Genomic DNA, 23,096 nt, shown 5'->3' with positions numbered 1-23,096 from the left:
CCAATATGACAAGAGGCACTTGGTGGAATTCTTTACTGTGAGGGTGACTGCAGGCTAGAACACATTGCCCTGAGAGGTTGTGGAGTCTCCTTCACTGGAGATATTCCAGAACCCTCTGGACACAATCCTGTGCCATGTGCTCTAGAATGACCCTGCTTGAGCAGGGAGGTTGGACCAGATGACCTACAGTGGTACCTTCCAACCTGACCGATTCTGTGATTCTTCGTCCCTCCTAACTTAACGGCGGTGTCCCGCAGATCTGCGAGAGCAGAGAGCGTACAGCCCGAGACCACCGCGCGAGCAGGAACTGGAGGGCCCTTGTTCTCTGGGACCGTGCGTGCGAACAGCCCTGGCCCCACCGCCGCTCCCGCACCGCCGCCACCCGCACCACCCTCCGGAACCGGTCCCGCCCGCCGCCCTCTCCTTCCCCAGGGCGGCGGGGCTGCCTGCGGCCCGCCCCTGGCGGGGAGGGGGCGGCGCCACGGCCGCTTTCCGCCCCGGTGTGGGACGGGGGGGGCCGGGATGTGGCGGCCGCAGCCCCGGGCGGGCGGTACCGACAGGCGGCGCCGCGGCGGCGGGGGGGATGCGGCGGGCTCAGGTGAGCGGGGCGGCCCGAGGGAGCCGCGGGTGCTGCGGGGGAGGGCGGGGCTGCCGCCGGCGGGAGGGGGGGACGGCGGGTGCCCGGCCGGGGAGCTCCGGCGGAGCCCGTGAACGGGCAGGGGGCGATCGGGACCCCTGGCGGGGCCGGGGCCGGCAGCGCTTCGCCCTGCTGGAGGGGCCGGGCGGCTCGGCTGGAGGTGCCCTCGGGCTGGGAGAGTCGGCAGCCCCGGGGAGTCGTGTTGAGTATGGGGGGGAATTTACTAATGTTTTGGTTTGGGTTTCTTTTTGTTTGTTTTTCCTCGTGAATAAAACACGGATCTTTCATTTCAAAGTCTGAAAGTTTTAGGATTTTATAATGTTTCCTTTTTTTTTTTCCTAAGCCCCCGGTGGTGTTGGCATTTGTTTCACAGTAACTGTAGTCTAAGAAACAGTCTTGCAAGTTTTAAATAACAGAACTGGTTTTTAACTCAAAAAAATACTCGAATTTATCTTCGGCCGGTGAACGCAGTTATAATGATACGAAGATGTATAATTTGTTTGTTTATTTTTTTAATAACCGACTGCAAAGAGGGAAGTAATGGTGCTCTTAGAAGAGTCACTCACATAATAAGCCAGTCTTGGCTTAAGGAAGAAAAAGGAAACTGCCATCCCAACGGAGACTCTGTGCATATATACTTACAAATAACTGAATTATATAAGACCGGGACCTCTAATGTGGATGAGCTGCTCTCCTCCTCCCTCAGAGCAGCAGCGGTCAGCTGTCCTGAGCTAGGACTGCCCTCATTACCTGTACTGGTGCTGGCAAAAGGCTGGAGCCTTGGGAAATGTTGGAAGAAAACACTTCACCTTTTCCAGGACAGCTGGTGAAGAAAGGTGTATCGCTCACCGGGTGCATTTCTGCTGTTTTTTCGTCTTCCTTGCCAACGGTTTAATAGAAAACAGCTCATTTGTATTTTGGTAATCCAGGCTAATCTTTCTGTACAAGTGCTTGAGTAACTTCTTGCTATACTCTTAAATAGCAGTGAAGTGCTTTTGTAATAAAGGCTTTCACAGAATATGCTGCAGAAGGTATACGAGCTAGTGCTGCTGGTAATTAAAAGTAAATGAGTTTTCAAAGAAGTGGCTGAAGTACACTGGGATGCATTATCTCTGTTTTTGTCCTTTCTTATTTGTTCGTTTACTTGTCAATTTGCAATTGGCCTTACGGTAACTCTTGAAAATGGGAGAAGTTCGACTTTATTAAACTTTTCTTGGTGTTTAAATACTAAAGTCCCTTTTATTATGTTGTACGGGTATTCCCTCATCTCATTGCTGAAGTTAAAATTGTTGCGGTTCATTCTAGGAAGACACTGCCAGTGGTTTTCCAGTTGAAGCTACAGTACATTTTTTACTATTGATAGAGCTTTTAGACCCTTATGAAGCTGAAATGTAAGAGTGTTTAAATATTTGATTTAAAAGTTAAAAAAGCTGAGTTTAGAGGTTTCTGGTTTCTTAAAATATTGTGATCGTGGCAATATGCCACAAGGGAATGTGCATGAACCCCAAATGCTTATGCACAGTGTTTTGTACACTTGAGATTAGGACCATGTCCAACTATGTCTTTTTTTCTTCCTAGTGCTTGATACTATCAGAGTTATCAATTTTCTGTACAGCTCTTTGAGACTGGACACTGCAAATGGCATGTTCTCATACATGATACTGATAATTACAGTGCAGTAGCACTCTAAAGAACAGTCACAGGCAAGTGTTGTATTGCCACTGGTTTCCTCCCTCTTTAAATTTAGATAAATCATCCTTTGTTCCTGTCAGTAAAGTGAAGTCAAAACTTTGGGCCTAAGCTGCTGCTGCTGGAATTGTAGTGGAACCGTGAAAGAAAAGAGGATTTATTAGCACCAGGATAAATTAATTGTGATGAACAGGAGGACAGAAAGCACTGCAAACAATGTTTTGTACTGACAAAAGCGAAAACCCTAAAGGTTAATTCTGACTTTGTTCACAAATTAGGCACACTTGGTTAGGCTTTTTTTGCTCGCCATAGCTTGAGCCTTTGACAACTACTGAACCACCTGACCTTTCAAGTGAGATTTACTGGAGTGTGTGACACCTCACGAGTGCTTCTTGGGAGTTATGATTTTTTTTTTCCTCCCATTTCAGTATTGTGTTTCTTTGAGCAAATTGTCTTTCTAATTGAGCAGAGACAGGCTGTGACCTTTTCTGGTTTTGGCCATAATGCGTATTAATGACTCCTGTGCAAAGGGGTTTCCGTACCTCCTTTGGAGTATTGGCCTCCAAGGTGAACAGAAAGGAACCTGCAGAGTTGCCATAGTGATTTCCAAGTTCATCCTTACCATCTTGTGTCTTTTTCCAGAAAGCAGTCCTTTCATGCTGTGTCGCTTAGATTAGGTTTGAACTCAGGATATGTTGTAATACTATTCAATATTCTTGAAGGAAAACTGCTGAAAAACCCTTATTTATTCAGAATGAATGCGCCTTTTGTAAATCAACAGTCACACGAGATAAAACTTGGCCCTCTCGCACTGAAGAAGGTTGCTGTGCTTATGTTAAGCATGGTAGTATCCTTATTTGGAGGTGTTTCCTTAATTCTGTGTAATGTTAACATTATTTAACACTTTTTTCTTTTTTCTTCTTCTTTAGCCTATAGGCACAGATTCCATTAACAGCTCAACTGAAAAATGCTTTCAGGGAGAAATGTTTCTTTATCAAGCCTGCTAGCTACTGCTGCAGTGGAAGCTGAGATCCGCTACGGACATACTTTGTTAAACATCAGTCTTCTGTATGGAAATTGAATTAGCAATTGACATCGAGTTGCTTTCCTATTTATTGATGCCGAGAATGTGAAGTGGCTTAATGAGTAATCTGAAGTCTGCAGGCAGAGGGGTGAGATCATGTGCTTGCTCAAGCAGGGTTTCTTTGTTCAGTGTGATTCCTTTGGGACATGCAGAATTTGGATTCTGCCTCCCCTTCGTATGTACTGTAAAATGCTACTTGCTCTGTTTCAGACCCTCCTTCATCTTACAGCCACGCTTCCTTCCAGAACAGCTCTTATTATCTGTGTGTGTTAAATTTCTAATTGGGGCCTTGGTGTCTAATGAGTATGATTGATGGCAGTTTCTGTTCTTTCTCGCCCCCTCCTCCCTTCCCCTCTTGCTGCCTTAAAAATAGGTGTGTTAGTTGTGTGACCCTGATGTCAGGGTAAATTGTCTAATTACTCTGCTTTTTTTGCCTTCCATCACTCTGTTTATTTGTAACAGTGACAAGTGTAAAAAACCCCCACCTAAATTAGATTTTACCTTGAAAAGTAAATATTTACTACATAAACAGGTGTGTAGTCAGAATTAGGGATGGAAAGTGGAAAATGCATTTTCTTAGTAGTGCTTAGTGCTTTAGTTTCAAAGTTGTATGCATTACCTGTATTTATGGATTGAATGAAACAGTAACCAAGTCAGAACTACAAATGAACAGAAATTTGCTAAACACACTGTATGTATGCTCAGATTATAAAATCTCATTGGAAAAGAGCTCTGTGGGAAAAGTGACTCCTGGAAAAAAGGAGCAGAATAAATGTCATGTGTGTGAACTTTCCTTGTTCTCTGCAGTGGCTGAAGAGCTGGTTGTTTGGAGGGGTTTAGTGTGCTCTTGTTGTAAGTTTTGCTTTGCTGGGCTGAGAGGTCACTGGGGCAGGAAACCATTACAGAGGAAAATCTCTTAGTGGGGAAACTTTGAGGCAACCTGTAGAGCAAAGTCAAGAGGTTGATAGAGGTTTGGTTCCAAAACTAAAAGGAATGGAAGGGTTAATAGCTGTGGCATTGGTGTAGCTTTTCAACACCTTGCTTAAGTGTGAATAATAATTGAAAATTAGAATCAAATGATAGTGATGTTTTCAATGTGTCTGTAGGTAATGAAGTTTGTCAATGGCTTCATGACTTTGCTGATTAATGGGGTGAGCAGCTTAGTCCCTAGCTCAGCTCATCTATCTGACAGCACTTTGAGTTTAAATCACCAAGGTTTAAGGTCTGAAAAATATGTTTTGAGCATCAAAGGACACCATTTTTAGGGTCTTCTTGTTTTGTTTTTGGAAAGTCATAAAGTCTCCAGAGAGCTTGGGAAGGGGAATAATAGTTTTCATGCTAGTAAACTGCTTTCATGCTGTTTTAGTGGGATACTTTAAGTATTTTGCTGCCAATCTTTAATGATATGTTGGTAAGCATCCTTTCCACTGACATACCAGCTTAGTTTTATGGGTTATCACTCCTGTAGATATGCAGGCACCTGGAATAGTGCCTAGGGGAGACTACTTGCAAGGCCAGATGCTTATAGCCACAGGGTTTTCCTTTATGTTCCTAATGCTTGTGGTCTGGTTGTTCCCCTTTCCCACACACATAAATGCCTTACTTCAGGGAAACACCGTGAGGTTCCAAGGAAGGAACATCACCGAGCCTGTTCGGTGTGGTAAATCCAGGCTGTCTCAGCTCCATAAAGTATCTGACTCTTTGTTGCAAGGGCTAAGCTGATCATATCAAATTAGTTTTCTCCTCTTGTTGGAGAGCATGGCTTTGGGAACAAGAGCTTTCCATTCTCTTTTAGGATTTTGGACGAGGATGGTAGTTGAGGCAGGGATGAGATTGAATTTCATTGTGCTGGTCTAAGTTCCAGGTGTTTCCTGCTGCTGATGGCCCATGGAGACCCAGATGATGGAGGGAAATGGGCAGCACAGCCATTTGCTGGGGCCTGGCTGTTCCTGTTTTGTGAGTAGTGCATTAGCCTGTCAGTATTTGTACTAATAGCTCAGGCTGAGCTGTGGCTGTGTTGCATTCCTAGCTCTGCTCTTGCAGAGCCATAGGCACACAAATCTTGGGAGAATGTGACAAACACCTGCTGAGTTTGGTGATAATTTATATTGTTATAGTAAGATTTCCTTAATGTTAATATCTTTGTTGCTGTGTCCCCAGTGGGAGTGACGCGGATAGGGTGCCGATCTCTGCTTCAGCAGTGGTGTGGAGTCTCAGAAGCATGGGATGCTCTCGGACACCCTGGGTGGTCCCAGACTATGCTGCCACTGCAGTGGGGCAGCACTGTTTCGCCAGGGCACCATGCTGAAAACTTGCTCCCGTTCTGCCAGAGCCCTTGTTTAGGGGAGCAGTACATTTTTATTTGCTTAGAGCTGTGAAATCTTGAGGAGACCCTCATTGAAATTGTGTGAGAAGGGCCTGGTCACTGTTGCCTTGAGTGCAGCACCAGAGCAGCTGTTCTTCTGTGTGGTTTTGCTCCTAAACTAGTTAATAATCAACAGGTATTGCGTTTCCCTTTTCCCTTGAGAACCTGAACATGGTCATGGAGGGACAGCTGCTGTAGTGTTCCCATGCAGGTGGTCTGCGGGGGCCTCGTACAGACTTGGCTATGAGAAGAGCTGCTTCACTTAATAGTTCCCTTTGAGCGGTGCACTAGAGCTGGATGTCTGCTTCCTGTGAGAATGAAGATGGGAAAATCCAGTTTTGCCAGGGGTCTCGGATTGCTGTGAGGTCAGAAAAGATCAGCTTCCACTTCTTTCTTTGTATGCAGCAAGCAATAGCGATAGGGCATTTGTTTTTTTAGCAGATTGAGAATTTTCCTGCTATGGCGCCAGCTTTTGCCAATGACAGAATTTTCCATGGAGTCATCTGTTCTAGGGTCAAGTTAGGAACCATTTCATGGTTAGCCAAGGAGGTGTTTTCTCCCTGCCTTGAATATAGTTACAAAGTACATTTGTTACCAACTTTTTCTGTATGAGGTAGCACTGGCAGGTAGTAACCAGTGTTGTTGTTTTGGGAAGAACAATCCATAACAATTCTGATTGCCCTTTGTGAAACCTACTGACTTGCCCTGTTGTGGAGGTAAGTTTAAATTGGCTGTGGTTTTAATGCTCAGAGGCCAGTATGACTGTTCAGTGCAAGCCATGAGAAGTACATGGGGTTGCTGTCTTTCTTCTAGGTCTCTTGGGAGTAATTGTTCTACATGTTAGCTGTCTAAAAGTGATCTCTAATGACTTGAAAATCATGATATAAAATATGAGAGGAGTTTTTAAAAGGAGGATTACAATGCAGGGAGCAAGTAAGGAATAATACTAGTAGTAATAATAATCAAAATCAAACAGACCAGCTAAAGACAGTGCAGAGGACAATTAGGAATTCTGGGTAGCAGCCTGTGTATGTATTTTGACCACCAACATTGCTTAGTAGTGGAAGAAGAACAAGACCAGCCCCAGAAATCCCTCAAAAACCAAACCAAGAAAGAGGAGATATAGAAATGACTGTATTGTTACTTAATTCAGTTACATAGAACATACACACCTCTGTCACACTTATGGCTGCCTGATACAGCTGTGTAGCAGGGTATTCAGGTTTGACTTTTTCCCTGCTCATGCCATAATCAGACTTCATGCTGGATAGGGTAGTGGCAGTATTCCCTGGGCAGAGGTGGTCTTCCTCCATGCCTTGCTAGGAAATTTGTGTTAGAGGCAGGTTTTGTTGCAGCTGTTTAGATGTGATGTTAGATTTTTCTCTGTGTGTAATGCCCTTGGAACCATTTAAGGGATTATGTTTTTGAAAGGGAAGTGTCTTCAGAGAGTTATAGTCTCACAGATGGCTCCGTCTTGTCCTCCAGTTGGCAAGCAGCCTAGGAAAAGGTATCAAAATAATTTTTAATGTAGTAAACCAAATAATGCCTTGAGAGAAATGCTCTCCAATGTTTGTTACAGCCAATAAAAAAGCCTAGTAATAAAGATTTTGTGAAATAACTGCAATAGATCAAAGTGACATTTAAGTGATGCTCATGAGCATTGTTTAATCACCAGCTAACTACTAAAGGCCTTCTGCTGTGCAACAATTGGAGTTCCTATATTCTTATGCCTTAACTGTGTCTGCCTTGCTTAAGGCCCTGACCATCACCAAAGCTTGGAACTATTGCTTTTTAACTTACTTGTGACTCCTTTGTGGAGTTAAATCAGGTAAGTTGCTTTCTTGCAAGGTGGTATGCATCTTCACAAATGAAACTCTTCAACTTTTGTTCTGTGTATAGTTAACTAGTGGAATACTGAAATCCTGACATATCTATTTAAATCTTAGAGGTATAATAGGATAGTTTTGGGGTTGGAGGGAGCTTCAGATAGTCTCTGGTCCAATTCCCTGTTCAAAGCAGGACTGACTGAGGTTCTGTCAGGTTGCTCAGGGATTTATCCTGTTGGGCCCTGAAAAGCTCCAAGGACAGTGCAACCTGCTCTACCTCTTGGCTGCTCTCAGGCTGAAGAAGTTTTTCTTAGTATCCAGTTGGAACCTTTTTTGTTTTAAGTTATGCGCATCTCTTTCTTGTCCTATCTCTATGTGCTGTTGTGTATAGATTGCTGTCATCCTTGCTATTGGTATGTAGCATCTTCAGAAAATTGTTACCAGTAGGAGGTAATTAGAGAGTAATTTCTAACATCTTTAGAAGTCTTAGAGTAGCACACTTGGCATTCTTTGATTTACTTTCCTTTCTATAGCATAAAATAGCACTGTACTTAATGAAATTTACCATTGCTGTAAATATATCTTTATACCCAAAGAGGGCATTCTAACCTCAAAGATGTTCTTAGTTCTGCCTTCATGGCTTTCGCTGATGCAGAGTCCTTGCTTATGACTCAGACTTTAAGGTAATTTAAGTTCAAGACATTTCATATGTTTTTGTTCAATAAAGCACTATGACACTTTTATTGTACAGAAATGAAAATACATGTATCTTCTCGATATCTCTCAAAATTTTATTGTCACCTCTTTGGTTTTTTTAAGGCTAGTCATGCAAGGTGTTCCTGCTCACAGAGGTTTGGAAAGAGAGGATACTTTCTGGGTTGTGAAACTTTTGCAACTATGTTCAAAATGCTGTGAGTTTTCCTTTTCCCCTAGCCAGGAGAAAATTTAAAAGGTTTCCAGCATAAAAGTAGCACTGTTTCACTCAGAAATGAAAGAAGCCTGAAAATTAATTACTTATGTCTATGGACTCTCTTAGTGGACTTCCTTGACACAGATATTTTATAAATATATTTTCCAGTCTCAGATCTGTGGATTAGTATAGACTTGTTTCAGTTCGGAGTACACAAGTGTAGACAGGTTCAAGTCATTATGGGTAGGTTAAGGAATCATCTAAATATGATGTTTGTATTTTCTTCAAATTTCTGGTGAAAATGTAAGTTTAACCTGAAGTTTTGAGTAAAAATTCACTGGACAGGATAGCATTATTGCAGAGTCTGCCTCAGGGGGGACCTGGGACTCCAAGGTTTGATAGTTTAGATAATGTAAAGATAAAATTCATCCAAGTGCTACTTTTAAATCTCCAATCTATTTTGTGAAGGTAGGAGTTCTAAAGGTACAAAGCCTTAGGTGTATTCTGGTAGTAAAAATACTTATTTTCTAGCTGTCTTTCAGGAGTCCTGTTTTAGTAATTTTTCTGTCTTGAGCATGCTTTGTGACTGGGGTAAGCTGTGTAGCTTCTCACATGGCCTGCTCTAACCACAAAGCAATGCGTCAGGCCACTGCTGTACCTCAGAACTGATGAGATCAAATGTCTCTGAAAATGCATTGCTTTCCTTGAAAGGAAGATACAGCAGTTCTGCCTGCTACTTCTTAATAATAATGCTTGTCAGGAGTATTACATGTAAACCTGAAAGAAGAAGGGGAAGAAATCTGCTGCTGCTGCTGCTACTACACTAGTAGTATCCATAGACCTGTCCTATACACCTGAAAGGGATAGGCAGATGTGAGCTACCTTGCACAGGATCCTGCTAATCCTGGATTCAGAATTCAGGTTTTCTAAAGCAAGTAATAAATTAAAAAGAAAAAAGTATTGGAAGTAACGAGCTAACCATCTATATTTATTCTGGAAAACAATTTGAATGACACTCAAAGTTTTCCTCTGCCACGCTTTTTGTTACTGAAGCAGATCTATTCAGGTGTGCGTGTTTAATGTCATATGGTACAATATTCACCTTTTCTATCCACTTAAAATGCTAAGCTGAATCTGGAATATGCTGACCTGAAAAACTGCTTCATTGGCTTATTCTTTTAATACAGAGAATATTTTTGAAAGGCCAGTCTGATTTTTGAGTGTACTTCTCATTATTTTTTTAACTCGAAGTATTCTGCAGAAGACTGTTTCATTACAGTATCACATACAGGCCTTGGCACCCAAGAAACATCTGCAAGCTATCTCATATAAAGGTACAATTTCCTTAAAGGTTAATACTATGCTTTAACGTACCTGGGTAACAAAAGCAGACAAGTAAGGCTCAATGAAAGGTGGCAGATCCTAGGGCTTTGTACATAGGTAGTAGTACTTCAGTGAATTACAAATAGCATGTGACAGAAATACGTTAAAAAAAACTTAGGGCAAAAGTGTGTGCTTTTGTTGAGCAGCATAGACATGTGTTAATAAGTGAAGTGTAGCCTGTACTATTAGGTAATATATGTTAGCCCAGGGAGACTGTCAGAGTAAATTGTGGCAAGTAATTGTCTTCATTTCCTAGACATGAATAGCAGTGATTTACAGTCATGGGAAAGAAGCTCTTTCAAGAGTGTTTTCATTGAGATGATCTCAAAGGAGATGAATGGAGTCAGTGTGCCTTTAGAGTGAGGTTTGGTTTAGATTGTCATACAAACTCGTGTGTGCTGTGAAAGAGGTAAAAGGAGCCCTGAGAACTGGCTGAAGTCCTGGTAGCTAAAAGGCTGAGCACCTGGAGGGAAGCGATGAAATCAGTGAACACAGCTGAAGTGGGGTTAGATTTCTTTTAAATGCACCTGGGGAAGCCTAGAAACTTCTGAGCCCTGCTCAGATGGGAAGTGTGGAGTAGGAAGGCTCTCCATCTAGGAAGGGATGGGGTGGTCTGAGGAGCTGGAGGCTCATAGGAAGAGGATTTCTGGAGGTAAGTTGAGGCGTGCTTGTTTGCTGTTGTGAGAGGAATGCTGTCAAGGGGGATGAAGGGAGGATTATGCATTTTGGGGTCATGATGAAAAGAATAAACTGGAAAGGACCAGGGAAGTGGCACTGAGGAATGATATTGGGAAAGACGGTATCTCCCTGTGGCTTTGAACATTGTTTGGGAGCTTTGTTATCGCTCTAGACTATGTAGTGCGAAGTGTGACCTATGCAGAGTTTGGTCAAAGATCCAGGGCAGCAAATGGAATGATTTCTGGATTAATTCTCTTTTTCACTTGAGGAGAAATGAGTGCTTGGTTTGAGAGAAGTAAATGGGGAGTGAGGATTGAAATGCAATGGAAATTAGTGTAAAAGAATGCAGGGTTTGATGGGAGCGGTGAAAAGCGTGTGCAGTGTTGGGATGGAGACAAAAATCAGTAAAGTGACAGTCAAAGTAAATCTATTGGTGTTTGTGATGTCCTCAGTCTAGAGTCTGACTGGCTGCTGCTTGACTGTATCCCCTGATCCTTGTCTGCTTCTAGTGGAAGTCAAATGGCTTTTGCCTGTGCATGAATGTGCTTTGGTCCTGTTGAGTCTTTAGTCATGGTGTCAGGCGCACAGGGTAACTCTCAACTCCTGCCTGGAGATACGTAAGCAGTTGCTCGAATCTGTGCTCCTGCAGTACCTGGTGATGTGGGTTGGAAATACCAAGTTTGGCCTCTAATGCCAGGGCTCACACCTGGGAAGGTATGGACAGCTAGCTGTCTAGCACTGGTGGGTGCCTTCTTTGAGTGCTCTGTGACCATTTCTTGAGGTCTTCTCATCCTCTGTATTGATTGCTGTTGTTGCTCTGTGCTGCCATGTGTGCTACATTCTGTAATTCAATGCCATTGCCTTCTAGAGAGAAACTCTATTTTTTCTTGGAATGTTAATTTTTTAAAATTCTTTTTAAGATATCTGACTTGTTCTAGGCAGAGTGACTTCTGTCCCACTGTATTTAGAAGGACCAGTGATTTCTGCTAGAAGAGAGGTGTTCTTGCCAGCAGTTAGTATTCTCCTGCAGTTGCAGCAATATCTGCTATAGTACTTCTTCCATAGCTTGTTCATAGATAATCTCAGAATTTCCTGAACAGTCTACTTTTTTCCTCCATGCTAGAGGAAATGGATATAGCTGATGTCCTCACTTTTGTGTTCTCAGGCCCAATAAAACAAACTTCCAACTTCTGTTTTGTCTGTCTACAGCCTTGGGTAAGGTTTGTAAAGATCAAGCCATATTCTCAGCAAAGGTCTCAAAAGGGATATTGTGTGTGTCTTTCCTGCATAGCAGTGAAGGTCTCCAAGGGAACTGCAGTCTGCTTGCTGGAGCACAAAGGTTGACCCCTCACAGGTTATAACATCTGCAGGCTGATGATGCTGCTGAGTAATCTACTGGCATTTAGCGAGGACTTGTGTTAACTGAAGTCGCTTGTGTCGCTGTTGAGGATGGGAGAGCAGTGCTGCAGCCTGTGCCTCGTGGGTTCAGCTGAGAATCTTCATCTTGCCACTTGGAGTGGCAGTTTATTGTCAGCTGGCAAAAGTATAGTTCACACAGTTGCTGCTGCAAAGAGCAAAGAATACCTGAGTACAGAAATCTTGTTCGAGCATAAAGAGTTGCACAGCTTCATGTGAAGCCCTGAGATTTTCATTTCAGGGAAGCAGGGTGAGGGATCAACACCACTTTTTTTGCTTTTCTTCTAGCTACAGGTTGGCCTTGTGTCCTGTGCACAGCTGTAACTGCAGTTTGTGTTCATGCCTGGCTTTTATAGTATCTGGTATTTAAGCTGCATCCTGGGGTGGTGTGCTTTCTGTGGGAACTTAGTGCTCAGGTTTCCTTGTGTCTGGAGCTCCATTCTGTCTCCATTGTTGCCTAGACCTCATGGGCATTGGATCTGGGGCTGTAAGGTGAACTTCTTTCATCAGGCAAAGGAGGAGTATTTGTCCTAGGACTTTGATATTAAATTGTAAAGCTAAAAGAATTCGGACTCCTCACCCTTGGCAATATAGGAACTGCCACGTTGTTTTATTTTCATTATATGTGATCACTACTGAGCTGTTAAGAGAAAATTACTTTCTATTTCAGTAAACTCAATTCTGGTTTCAGACTGACTGTGCATCAGATGCTTAATTTGGAACCCACTCTCTTAGTGAAATTAAAAATTCAAATCTCCAAGCTGGAGCACTCAAACTGTGCTTGAATTAGAAATTGACTGCTGTCAATGTGCTCTCACACTTCACTTTTTTTTTTTAAATTCCTCCCCCCCCTCCCCCCTGATGAGTTTTATATTGGAATCTTGCTGTAGATGATCTGACTGAGCAGAAGTAGTGGGAATCCATGCTGTCACTCTGTAGACAGAGTGATGAAAGAGAAGTGTGTTGTGTTAAATAGACCATTCTTGAAAAGGACTGCTGTGTACTAATTTCGCAGTTTCACGCGTGTTTGGTGAAATACTTTTATAAGATATGATTGCAAACCCATTAAGTGTTGTTTGCAAATTAATTTATGACCTAAGCAAACTTCACAGTTTCTATGCAATATCCTTGCTCCCCTATTTCTGTGTAATATTTAAAGCTGTTGTCAGATCTTGACTGAAAGAACAGGGTGTTCTCTCCACTTTAGATATTTGCATGGGCTGCCTCTACAGAATTTTGCATTGAAACAGGGAACAAAAGGTTTTTTTCTCCATGAAGAACAACAAAATTTACACCCCCCCCCAAACTCCTGAAATAAGCATTGATTTTTCTATTGTGAATATTCTCTGTAGGCTTGCAACTTGTGTGTCCATCTGCCTCTTTGAAAAGTGGATAAATTATTCTCATTTACCTAGAAGTTAAAGAGAATTATAATTAAAGATTTGGAAAAAATTGGGCTGGATATTTGTGGGGAAGTGCCGTCTGTTATTGACTGTGCTGAATGCACCCAGTGCTGGTACTGGCTTGTTTTTCCAGACCTACTTGTGTTCTCCCCCTAGGGTGTTTTGTTGTCCATCAGGTGGTCGACAGGATGGATTGCTGAGCTGGGTGTAGGGTAAGTGATGACTGGGGAGCCTGAAAACTGTTGTTAGGCAGCTAGTTATGTGAGTTTGGCAGTTCTAGCTAGCGAAGGTGGATATCCGTGGGTTGGGTGAAATATATCAGTGAGTTGTGTAAGGAGGTTTGGAGAGTGATTTGGGTTGAGGCTCATCAACCACAGATGAATTTGGGAAGTGAGATGTAAAAACAGCTGGAGAATGAGAAGTGTGAGGAGTATCTGTAACAGGATTACACTGATGTTAATTGCAAAGGTCTTGGGCTTTCCTGGCTTTTTTTTGCTTGAGACTTCTGTAACAGTAGTTTTAACAGAGGCTATGTTGGGATCAGTGCCATCTTATTTTGAGTATTTAGTGGTATCTTTGAAATTCAGCAAATGAGTCAAACTGTAACCAATTAAGAACCTGCAACATTTTATGTATTTCTATGACTTAGGAACTGAACAGTAATAGTTATTGTCATGTCAGATTGATTAATCCCTCAGAATGGTTAATTTTTGTTCCTGATAGGTTAAACATTTGTGTATGTGTTTGTAAATAATAAATATTTTCATCTCACTTACTTTGTTTGTGTACAGTTTGATGCAGGTGTTTAAGGCTTCCTTAACAAAAGCAGCACTACAGAAATTGCTTGGAGCAGTACTTTGATAGTTGGCTTTGAATATGACTAAATACCTTTTCCTCCCCACCACAAATGCTGTGAAGGTGAATTTGTTATTCTAATAAAAATCAGTTGTGTGTAATATATGTGTATTCAGATAGTCGAGCTATCTTTAAAACTGCATATATAATTCTGACTTTCAGAAAGGACTTGATGAGCTTCCAAGCATTTTGCATTACATGCTTAAAGCGGGAGTGAGGAGGTGATCGTTTCAGAGTTTCTGTACTGATCTGTAAAATTCTAGTGTACTTAACAAAAATGTAAGGTGGTTATACCTTTCCATCCACAGATGCTACTAGAGCTTTCGATCAAAAAACCTGAAATGACACTTTTATGGCTGAAAACAAAGACTGATGATCTAAAATAAATTAGATGATTGCTGTTCTTTAGCATCAGGCTGGGTACAAGAGGATGTGCTCTTTTCTTCAGTGGGAAATGCTCTTTGGCTTCACCTCTCCCTCTTTCATCTCACTGGTGTGAACTAAGATCTGAACAACATTGCTTTACAGCAGTAGACTATTTTCTTTTTCCCTATGCTCTGGATGTGAACTGTTAGCTTGGTGAAAGAGCTGTTATGATTATTTCTGGGCTTTCATAATTTGAAGTAATTTGCACATACTTGCCATTAGAATATGTGTTGCATCATCTTCTAAGATTGTAAAATATATTTTTTTTAAGTTGATTTGTAATATTGCAATCGAAAGGCTATTCCATTTGGGACTTTTTTTCTAAATGCGTGTCTAATTTAATGTAGGATTTAAAAATTACCTTCAGTTGTTTCCATTCTGATAGTCTTGTAGTTAATTGCCAAATGTTATTTGATGTTCTTGAAATTGAGGGAATTATAAGACGAATTTGAGGCCTGTCTTTATTTAACAAGATAGCTGAATTGGTTCAGTGTAGTTTCTGTATCTGATGTGCAGACAAAGCAAGCTATGGTTGGAAGGCTATGCAGAGAAACAAAGTCTCTGTGACTAAATTTCAGATAGGTGATGATATATGACTGAAATTATTCTAATCTTGAGAGAAGGGGCATGGCAGAAGGGTAAACAATGCCCAAACAGTATGCCCAAGGTCATAGTAACTTCCTGGCTGGGTTTTGTGATGGTTGAGGTCACAGTGACTGCTCTCTAGCTGGAACTGGGGATCAGGCTGTGGGCACCGCCTTCTCCCTCCATTATCCTCTGGGCAAAGGTGTGAGTGTTCGTGTTGGTCCCAGCTCTGTCCACTCTGCCTTGTGCTCAGGGGCAGCTACATTGGGGTGAAGGACTTGCAGCTCTCTCCTGGTAGCATCCTCTGGATGGGTTGTAGCTTGGACTGTAATCTTGAGGATAATTCAGACAGTGGTCTGTTCTGGTATCCGGGTGAGTGACTTGTGCTGCTGGACTCACTGGGAGACAGACCTGGAGTCCCTAAAAGAGCTGAATGCCAAATGTGCTTAGAGGGTTACCTGCAAATGTTGTGAGGACTGCAGAGATGTGTGGGTTTTGTGTGAACTTGTTGAGGATACTGGAATTGTACCCCTTTGGCTCTAATAATATTTAGAATTGCATCCAGTTCACTTGGTGTGAATATCTAATGCTTTGGCCAATTTAAACCCTATTTACATTAGCTTAGTTTAAATTTGGTGTTTAAAGAGCTGTAATTATCTGTCTGCTTTAGAAATTCATAGTGATTTAGTGAGATCAATTTTAAACTGATTTTAATTAAACCAGAGAATCTTTTACGTTTTTACAGATGAGGCCTGTGACTAGCCTTTTTAAATGGTGAGGCAGTATATGCAGTCCTAGAATGACTTTTTTCTGCATGACTGATTTCTTCTGCTGAAGTCAAATTTAGGCTGTTGTTTTGTATATAAAATAAAGAATTAAATTCTAAAGAATATTTAATTCAATTTTTTTTCTCTTGCTCCAAGAGTGGTTCCTGTTTTTAAGACTTCTATTAAATTACTGCCAGTATAGTATTTCACTGTCTTTTTATTGTAGACAGACCAATGGATTCTGTGACCTTTTTTACTTTTGATTTCTGTGATGCTTTTTTCCTCAGACAAAAAAAAATGTAAGAGATAGCTGGGATATTCTAATTTATGGTGATAGGAAGCAGAATACAGAGGCCTAACTGCAGTCTCATGGTGAGATGTGCCACTATTCTAGTATATGGAAAATGTATCAACTGCTTTTGTTGAAGGTTATTTGGAGAGAATGTAATGAATGTTGGGAAAATTCTCCTGGGAAGTTTCAGGTCTAATGCTTAAATTCTTGTATAGGATGTCATTGTAGTGAGGTGTGTATGAGAGCTGTGTTAGGAGTTGCTGAGTGGTTTAGATTATGTGCACATCTGTCAATGTAAAAATTGACAAAGGGTCATGATGAGAGATGAATATTAAATGTAAAGAAAAAAATCTGAAACTTGTGTTTTTGGAAGAGCTCTGTGTGGGGGATATGAATATTTCTAATACCTGAGATTCTGGCAATTTGATTCTGTTTCAGTGAGTAGAGGCAGCTAGTAGAGGGCATAATTCAGCTAGTCATCAGATCCCCTTGAAGGGTGATTCTGGCAAATAGGTCCAGTCAATATGTTTCCATGTTACAAAATGGATGATAGCGCAAAGCTTGTATTCCCATTATTGTGTGCAGGACAGACAAATGGAATACCTTTTAACTAGCAGTAAACTGAGAAACTGAAAGTAGTTGCCATGTAATCTTTCACCCATAATATATGTAGAAATATACAGAAAACACAGACAGGACATCAATTCCGATGTCCTGCTTTTAATGTTCACTGTGATTTATATCTCGAGTTTTTTTAGTTGGTTTTTTGTTTGTTTGTTTTCTATTCTCTGCAAACAGCAAATTTATCTTTTCATCTATGTAAGTAAGGTATGTGTGGGGAAATAGAGTTATTGAGCAAGGGCCCTTCCTTAATGATATTAATACTTCAGTAATGCTAGAAAGCATTATTTTTCTAGGACTGATGGTTCTGAATGCAAAGCTTCTCCTTTAACTCTATATTTTGCACGATAGGTAGTATCATAAATCTAAATGACAACTTCTACAATATTTCATTAGACTGATATCTGCAACCACAGGGTGCTACAGAATTGCATCTGTTCTGGAAGCAGAATCTGAACCACTTGCTACTTATACTATTAAAGCATGGATATAGACACAAGCAACAATAGGTTATGAACAAAATTTCTTTGTGAGTATGGTTCTCACCTTGTTGGATGCAGATTCAGTCCTGTCTTAGATGTGCTTGTAAGTCTGCCATCATTCTGAATCAGAGAGACTTAAAAGTCTGTCCTTTAATGTGCTTTTAAGCAAGTTGAGAATGAAAAAGTAGACTGGTATTGTGAATAGGGAAGATGATGTGATTCATTGTACCCAGGTTTGTGTCCTGATGGATAAGACTGTGTTAGTGAGTTCACTTAAAACCAGGTGCAAACTCTTCAGAAAGTGAATGAATACATGCAGTGTTCTCTATCTTCAGTATGGTCATTTTCTTTGTTTCGTTGAAATGGAAAGCAATGCGCGCTGCTTGAAATTTCAGAAACAACCATTTTCAGATGCTACAATGTGTTAAGCCTATAAAACTGCAGAAGCATTTCACTGATTCTTTTTTCCCTCCCCTAGATGATCACCAGCAATTAATGCCTGCAGGCTCCCTTCGTAAAAAGAAACTGGCAAAAAGACCTGGATACATGAGGCCAGAAGCTCAGCAACAGATAGAGTTTCAGTCCCTTGGTGCCTGCAAACCATCCAGACCAGGAGAGCTCCAACATGGAAGGCAGGGTTGTGGAGACTTTGAGAACTGCGCTTTATGCAGACAATGCCAAAGTAACTTTGAATTCCCACGCTGTAGTACAGTTAGTAGCACTGTAGTTCCTGCTGATGGGGTAACAATGTTGACCACTACTGGAAATATGCCAGCATGCTGCAAAAATCTATCGTGTTGCAAGAGTCCACGGTCAGAAAACACAGTGACAGCAGCTTACCCTGCTGCTGCAACAAGCAACGGAGATGTTTCTGCTGTATGCTGTACATGGCAGAAAAGCCACAGTGCTAAAGCGAGTAAGGCCCCAAATAGGTATGCTTTGGATTGGACAGAAGTGAATAACAACTGTGAATATCAAAACAGAGATGATATTTCTCACTCTGCTGTTGCACACAATAGTTTAGATAGTTTTAGTTCAAGTTTCAGCTTCATACAGCTCTCCCTGAACTCGGCCTCTGGAGTAAATGATGTTGAAGGCAAATCAACTGTTGAGGAAACTGAGATTGTTCTGCATCCCAAAACCACGGGAAGTCTGCAGAAGCCAGAAGAGATGTCACAAACTCATGAGAGCTTGGGAGATTCATGTTGCTTCTCCAGGTCCAGTGAGGATTTGGAGCATGAACATGAGAGCCCTGTGAATGATAAATTCCAGGACTGTGAGACTCTCTCTCTCTCAGATATAGACGCAACATTTTCATATTCTACAGATTCCTTGGATGCAGCATCTGCTGGCTCTTCTGTCACCTCAGGCTATGAAAGTAGCTTTACTGTTAGTGACCGTAACTGGGATATTTTGATGAAAAAATATGAACCAGTGCTGCAGGATTGCTTGCTTGGCAACCGCAGTACACTAAAGGTCAGTAATCTCACTTTGTTTTTGATTCCTCTCCCTGTCCCTCAAAACATTTTTATTTATAGTTCTGAAATCAAAGTTTATGTTGGAGTTCAGGTACTAATGGCTTTTGTAGCATTTGTTCAAAGAGTTTTACAGTAGTGCTCTGTATGATAAAAGTGAGAGAACAAGTTTTGTTTGGTTCTTCAGAAAAAAGGTGATGTTGTTGCAGTACCCTATTCTATGTTCTACTGAAACTCACTTCTAATATAACACATCAGTTTCTGAGTTCATTAAGCACTGTTTTCTTTCACAGGTGGCTGTTTTTTCTGCAGTTTGGGGTATACGTAGTACAAAATTTGGGGATGATAAAAACTCTTTTCTTGAAGCATTGTGATTTAACAACGTAAAATTTTTTAACTGGAAATGTTTAAGTTTAGCTAGAGATTTCTTGGAGTGAGCAACTGTGTGAGAGTAGCATGTAATCTAAGAGATGGGTACTCTCCCCACGTAAAGAAAAATGGGGGTCAAGTCCCTCTCTGCCTCCAGCTGGGAATGGAACCTTTTTTTTTTTTTTTCCTTCCACCACAGAGGAGTAGTGGGGCAATGAGACAGGAGTCTTTATTTCTTCATGTATGTATATACCCACGTTTATACCTGCAATGTGTACAGGCAGTCATTCACTGTGTCCTTTATGGGAGAGGGTTGGGGAAACTTTAAGAAGGATCAGCTGTGTTTTGTTATATGGTTTCTGGGATGGCAGGGTGGGCATTGGAGGAAAATAATTCTGAGTTTACCTGCTCCAAGAAACCAAATACTAGATTTGTTATGCAACTAGGAAGCAGTAATCTAGAGATTAATATGGACACAATGTATTTCACTAATTTGTTCAAGCTGCACTGAGTAGGTAGTGGGGTTTTTCTGGTGTGGTGGGCTTTTTGTTTGGTTTTTCTTTGTTGCGTTGGTTGGGTTTTTTTAATTGTCTCACTAGTGCCTTTCAGAAACTCAGATTCTTGTGACTTCTCAGCTCAGACAGATAACTGTTGAGATACACTGTATTGTCTTTAGGCCTGATGAAACAACCTTCACTGGGGAGACTTAGCACAACCCTGCTGTCTGGGTAAGACAGAAGGTTGAGAAAGTTTTAATATTGCTTTTTTCTGCATGACATCTGACCTGGGCCTGCAATGCTCTCTAATACTTTCTTTCCATAGAGGATTCATGTAGAACTCAAACAGGTTCTGTTATTTACAGACTTCACGCACATTGACATGGAGCAGTTTCTTTGGCTTCATGCCTGGAATGACAACATGCCTGTGGTCTGGGATGGTTTGGGAAATTCATTTGCTACAACTTTGGGAATATATAACACAATCAAAATAGGAAGTTATTTTTCTTTCCTTTCAGTACTTTTTTTGATAGGCACAAATGAAACATTGCTATCTTTAGTTTCTGTATTCATTAATTCGTTGAAAGGAGAACTGGGGATTTGTGCCCTGAGATGTCTTTGGCCTTGGTTAGCCAGCCGTGAGTGTTTAATTTGAAGCACCTTCCTATTGTAATGATAATGAGCAAGTCTTAAAGTTTTCAGAAAGGAACAAAGGCAGCTGTAGTCAAGAAAAGGAGACAATACCAAAATTGTTAAAATTATGCTTTCTCTGTACTTAAAAACAAAAGCAATCATCATCTGGTACAGATATAGGACATGCCACGCTGAAGCAGCTCTTTGATTAGTTGAGCTCCAAATATCTTACCAGCCTGCAAATAGAAAACACTTTACTGTGGCAGCATCAGTCAGTTTGCCGTGGGCAAGCCTGGGCTGTGGTACCTAAGTAGACTTTAAATGACCTGCCCCTGTAGCACATGATGGAATAAACACTGCAAACAGCAGCAAAGCTGTATTGCAGTATATATGGTTGTTATACATCATGTATGTGAAAAAAAGTGTCATTTGAATCATTCCTACTGCAGGCTTCTCTAAAGCTCTGTCAAAAGTCAGGCATAAAATACAGAAATTAGTTTATGATGAGAATTCAGACATCCTCCCTTCAGTATCTTACACATTCCTCAGCAGTCTCAGAGAAAAAAGATTGGAGTTTCAGGATATGAAAACCAAAATAAAATAAAGCCTTGAGGAAAGGGGAATGTATACAATGTTTTGTGTTTGTTTTTCTTCTGGGCCATCCTATAGCCTATTATTAATCAGCCATTTTTGGATACTTTTCTGGCTTTATTTTTTACAGTTCTTTTCTGACTAGTCCACTTTCACATACCATGTTTAGAAGGGATATACTGAATTCTTAAAGGTCTTGCCTAATTTATGTGTTGATGGTGTAGTCTCAATAACTGAATGCTTCTATGAAGTTGTTGACTGGCTGTACCTATTTTTCTCTATTCAATTTATAGTTTAAATGTAGGGATTAAATATGAAAGAGTTTCAGGGAGGAGTGAAATACTCTGTAAATGCAAGATATCTAAAGTATGGATTTTGTTGTGTTGGAAAATGCTTTCCCAAGCACTTTCAGGCTTTGGACTGTAAGAAGATATGCTGCTTTTTTTCCAGGCTTACCTTTTTCAGTGCTGATATTGGCTTGTTTGGTACCTGTCATGTATAAATTTAATAAGAAAGAAACACATTTCAGTCTTGTAACTGTAGCCCTGCTAGGCTGTGGCTAGCATGGCAATGAGGAGAGGACTAAACCTACCTTCTAACCAATTTCTTTTTACAGTAAAAACTTGCAAAGGCCTTGGAATGCACACCTAGCCTTACAAATTTTTAGTAAATTTAGAACTTTAGTCCAGACTCTTTAATGTTAACAAAGGGAAGCATTAGCTTTTGAAATAAAACTTTATTATGGTAGAAGTTTCTTTTTCGGTGTGAGAGAGCAGTCTGTATGTGGTTTAGGTATTCTTGGTGTTCTGCTTTTTTCTTCATCCAGCATTTGGATTGTGAACTGAAAATGCAAACATCGACATTATGTAGATGAGCCTAAATTGTATTTTAATGAAACTTTGTTGGGTGTATATGAATACTGTCTTCTGACCCATAACATGAGTATACCTGTTCCAAAATATTCATACTGCATTTCTCTTTCTAGTTACAGAATAAAATGTGGTTTGCATATGGAAATTTTGTATTCTGTGCAAAACTCAGGGAAAAAATTGTTGGAATGGGCTCAGGAACACACTGTTGAGTATAATGTGATCAGAAGTATATGTCATGCTGACAGAATCCTCTAATAATCCTACTTTGATTTAGTCAAAGGGAGAAAAATATCCTGCGATCACATGATCTCCTTTGCTTTTCAAGAAATATCATTTGTTATTCCCTGTATGTGTTTGGACTAAAGCCATGCTTGGCTCAAGTAGCTTCAGTTCAACTGACTTCCAAATAGGTCTGTCTAATTAACAAGTACTGGGCTTAACTATCAAAGTTAACTATCAAAATTTGGTCATTGTAGTGATTTAGTAAGCCATTATATTATGTAGAGGTTAATAGTCTAAATATTTTTAAATGCAACTTCTTCATAATTAACTTTTTTTTCTTTGCATAGATAAAATCCTTGATCTTACGCCTTCAGAGGCTTCAGGAAAAAGCAATAGAGGAAGATGACTATGATAGAGGTGAGAATTGCTCCCCCCTACTCTCCATGGGATCATGCTGCCGTTTTTTTTTTTTTCTTCTCCTTCCTCTCCTAATTTTATTTCATATTTCCTACATAACAGTGGGTAGGTGTGGAAGACTAGTTCAATGAACTGTATTCTTTCTTCTGTTGTATGGCAGGAAGCAAATGAAAGTAGGTCAGCAGCAGGTAGCAACAGTTTTTATTTTCTTGAGCCACATCACCATGTGGGAAGGTCGAAATACAAATATCCACCATCTGGATCAGCTGTTTTGAAGCAGCATGACTTTAAAAAAAAATTGCAGAAATGAATGAAAGCTTTAAAAGGAGAAAGGACAGGCGCTGGCTGCTGACAGAGTGAGATTTGTTGCTCGCCACATTTAGTCATGACACTACAACAGGGCTCAAACACAGAAATAAGGTCAGTAGCTATTATAAAAGTGAATGATACTGTCCTATGGGATTAAGTTGATGTCACTGAATTCAATCAAAACCAACTAGAGAATATGGTGATGATAGAGTTGCTGGCAAATGATGTCTTTGAATAGTGCTTTTCCTTTCAAATGCCTTGGCACTTCTGATAAGCTTGGTGTGTGCACACA

General features: G+C 40.8%; 1 protein-coding gene across 1 annotated transcript in view; it reads left to right on the top strand.

Annotated features, from left to right (window-relative positions):
- Positions 1–522: 522 nt before the first annotated feature.
- Positions 523–23,096, top strand: part of DISC1 (DISC1 scaffold protein) — a 195,497-nt gene continuing 172,923 nt past the window's right edge. The window contains exons 1-3 of the mRNA XM_027683381.1: positions 523–598; positions 17,898–18,895; positions 22,426–22,495. Coding sequence (XP_027539182.1) covers positions 523–598; positions 17,898–18,895; positions 22,426–22,495 — 1,144 coding nt within the window. The remainder of the gene's footprint in view (positions 599–17,897; positions 18,896–22,425; positions 22,496–23,096) is intronic.

Source organism: Neopelma chrysocephalum, unplaced genomic scaffold, assembly GCF_003984885.1.
Source record: "Neopelma chrysocephalum unplaced genomic scaffold, ASM398488v2 Primary Assembly neopelma1_23, whole genome shotgun sequence".
NCBI lineage: Eukaryota > Metazoa > Chordata > Aves > Passeriformes > Pipridae > Neopelma > Neopelma chrysocephalum.
Note: the sequence above shows the minus strand (reverse complement) of the source record. Positions and strands in the feature narration are given on the sequence as shown.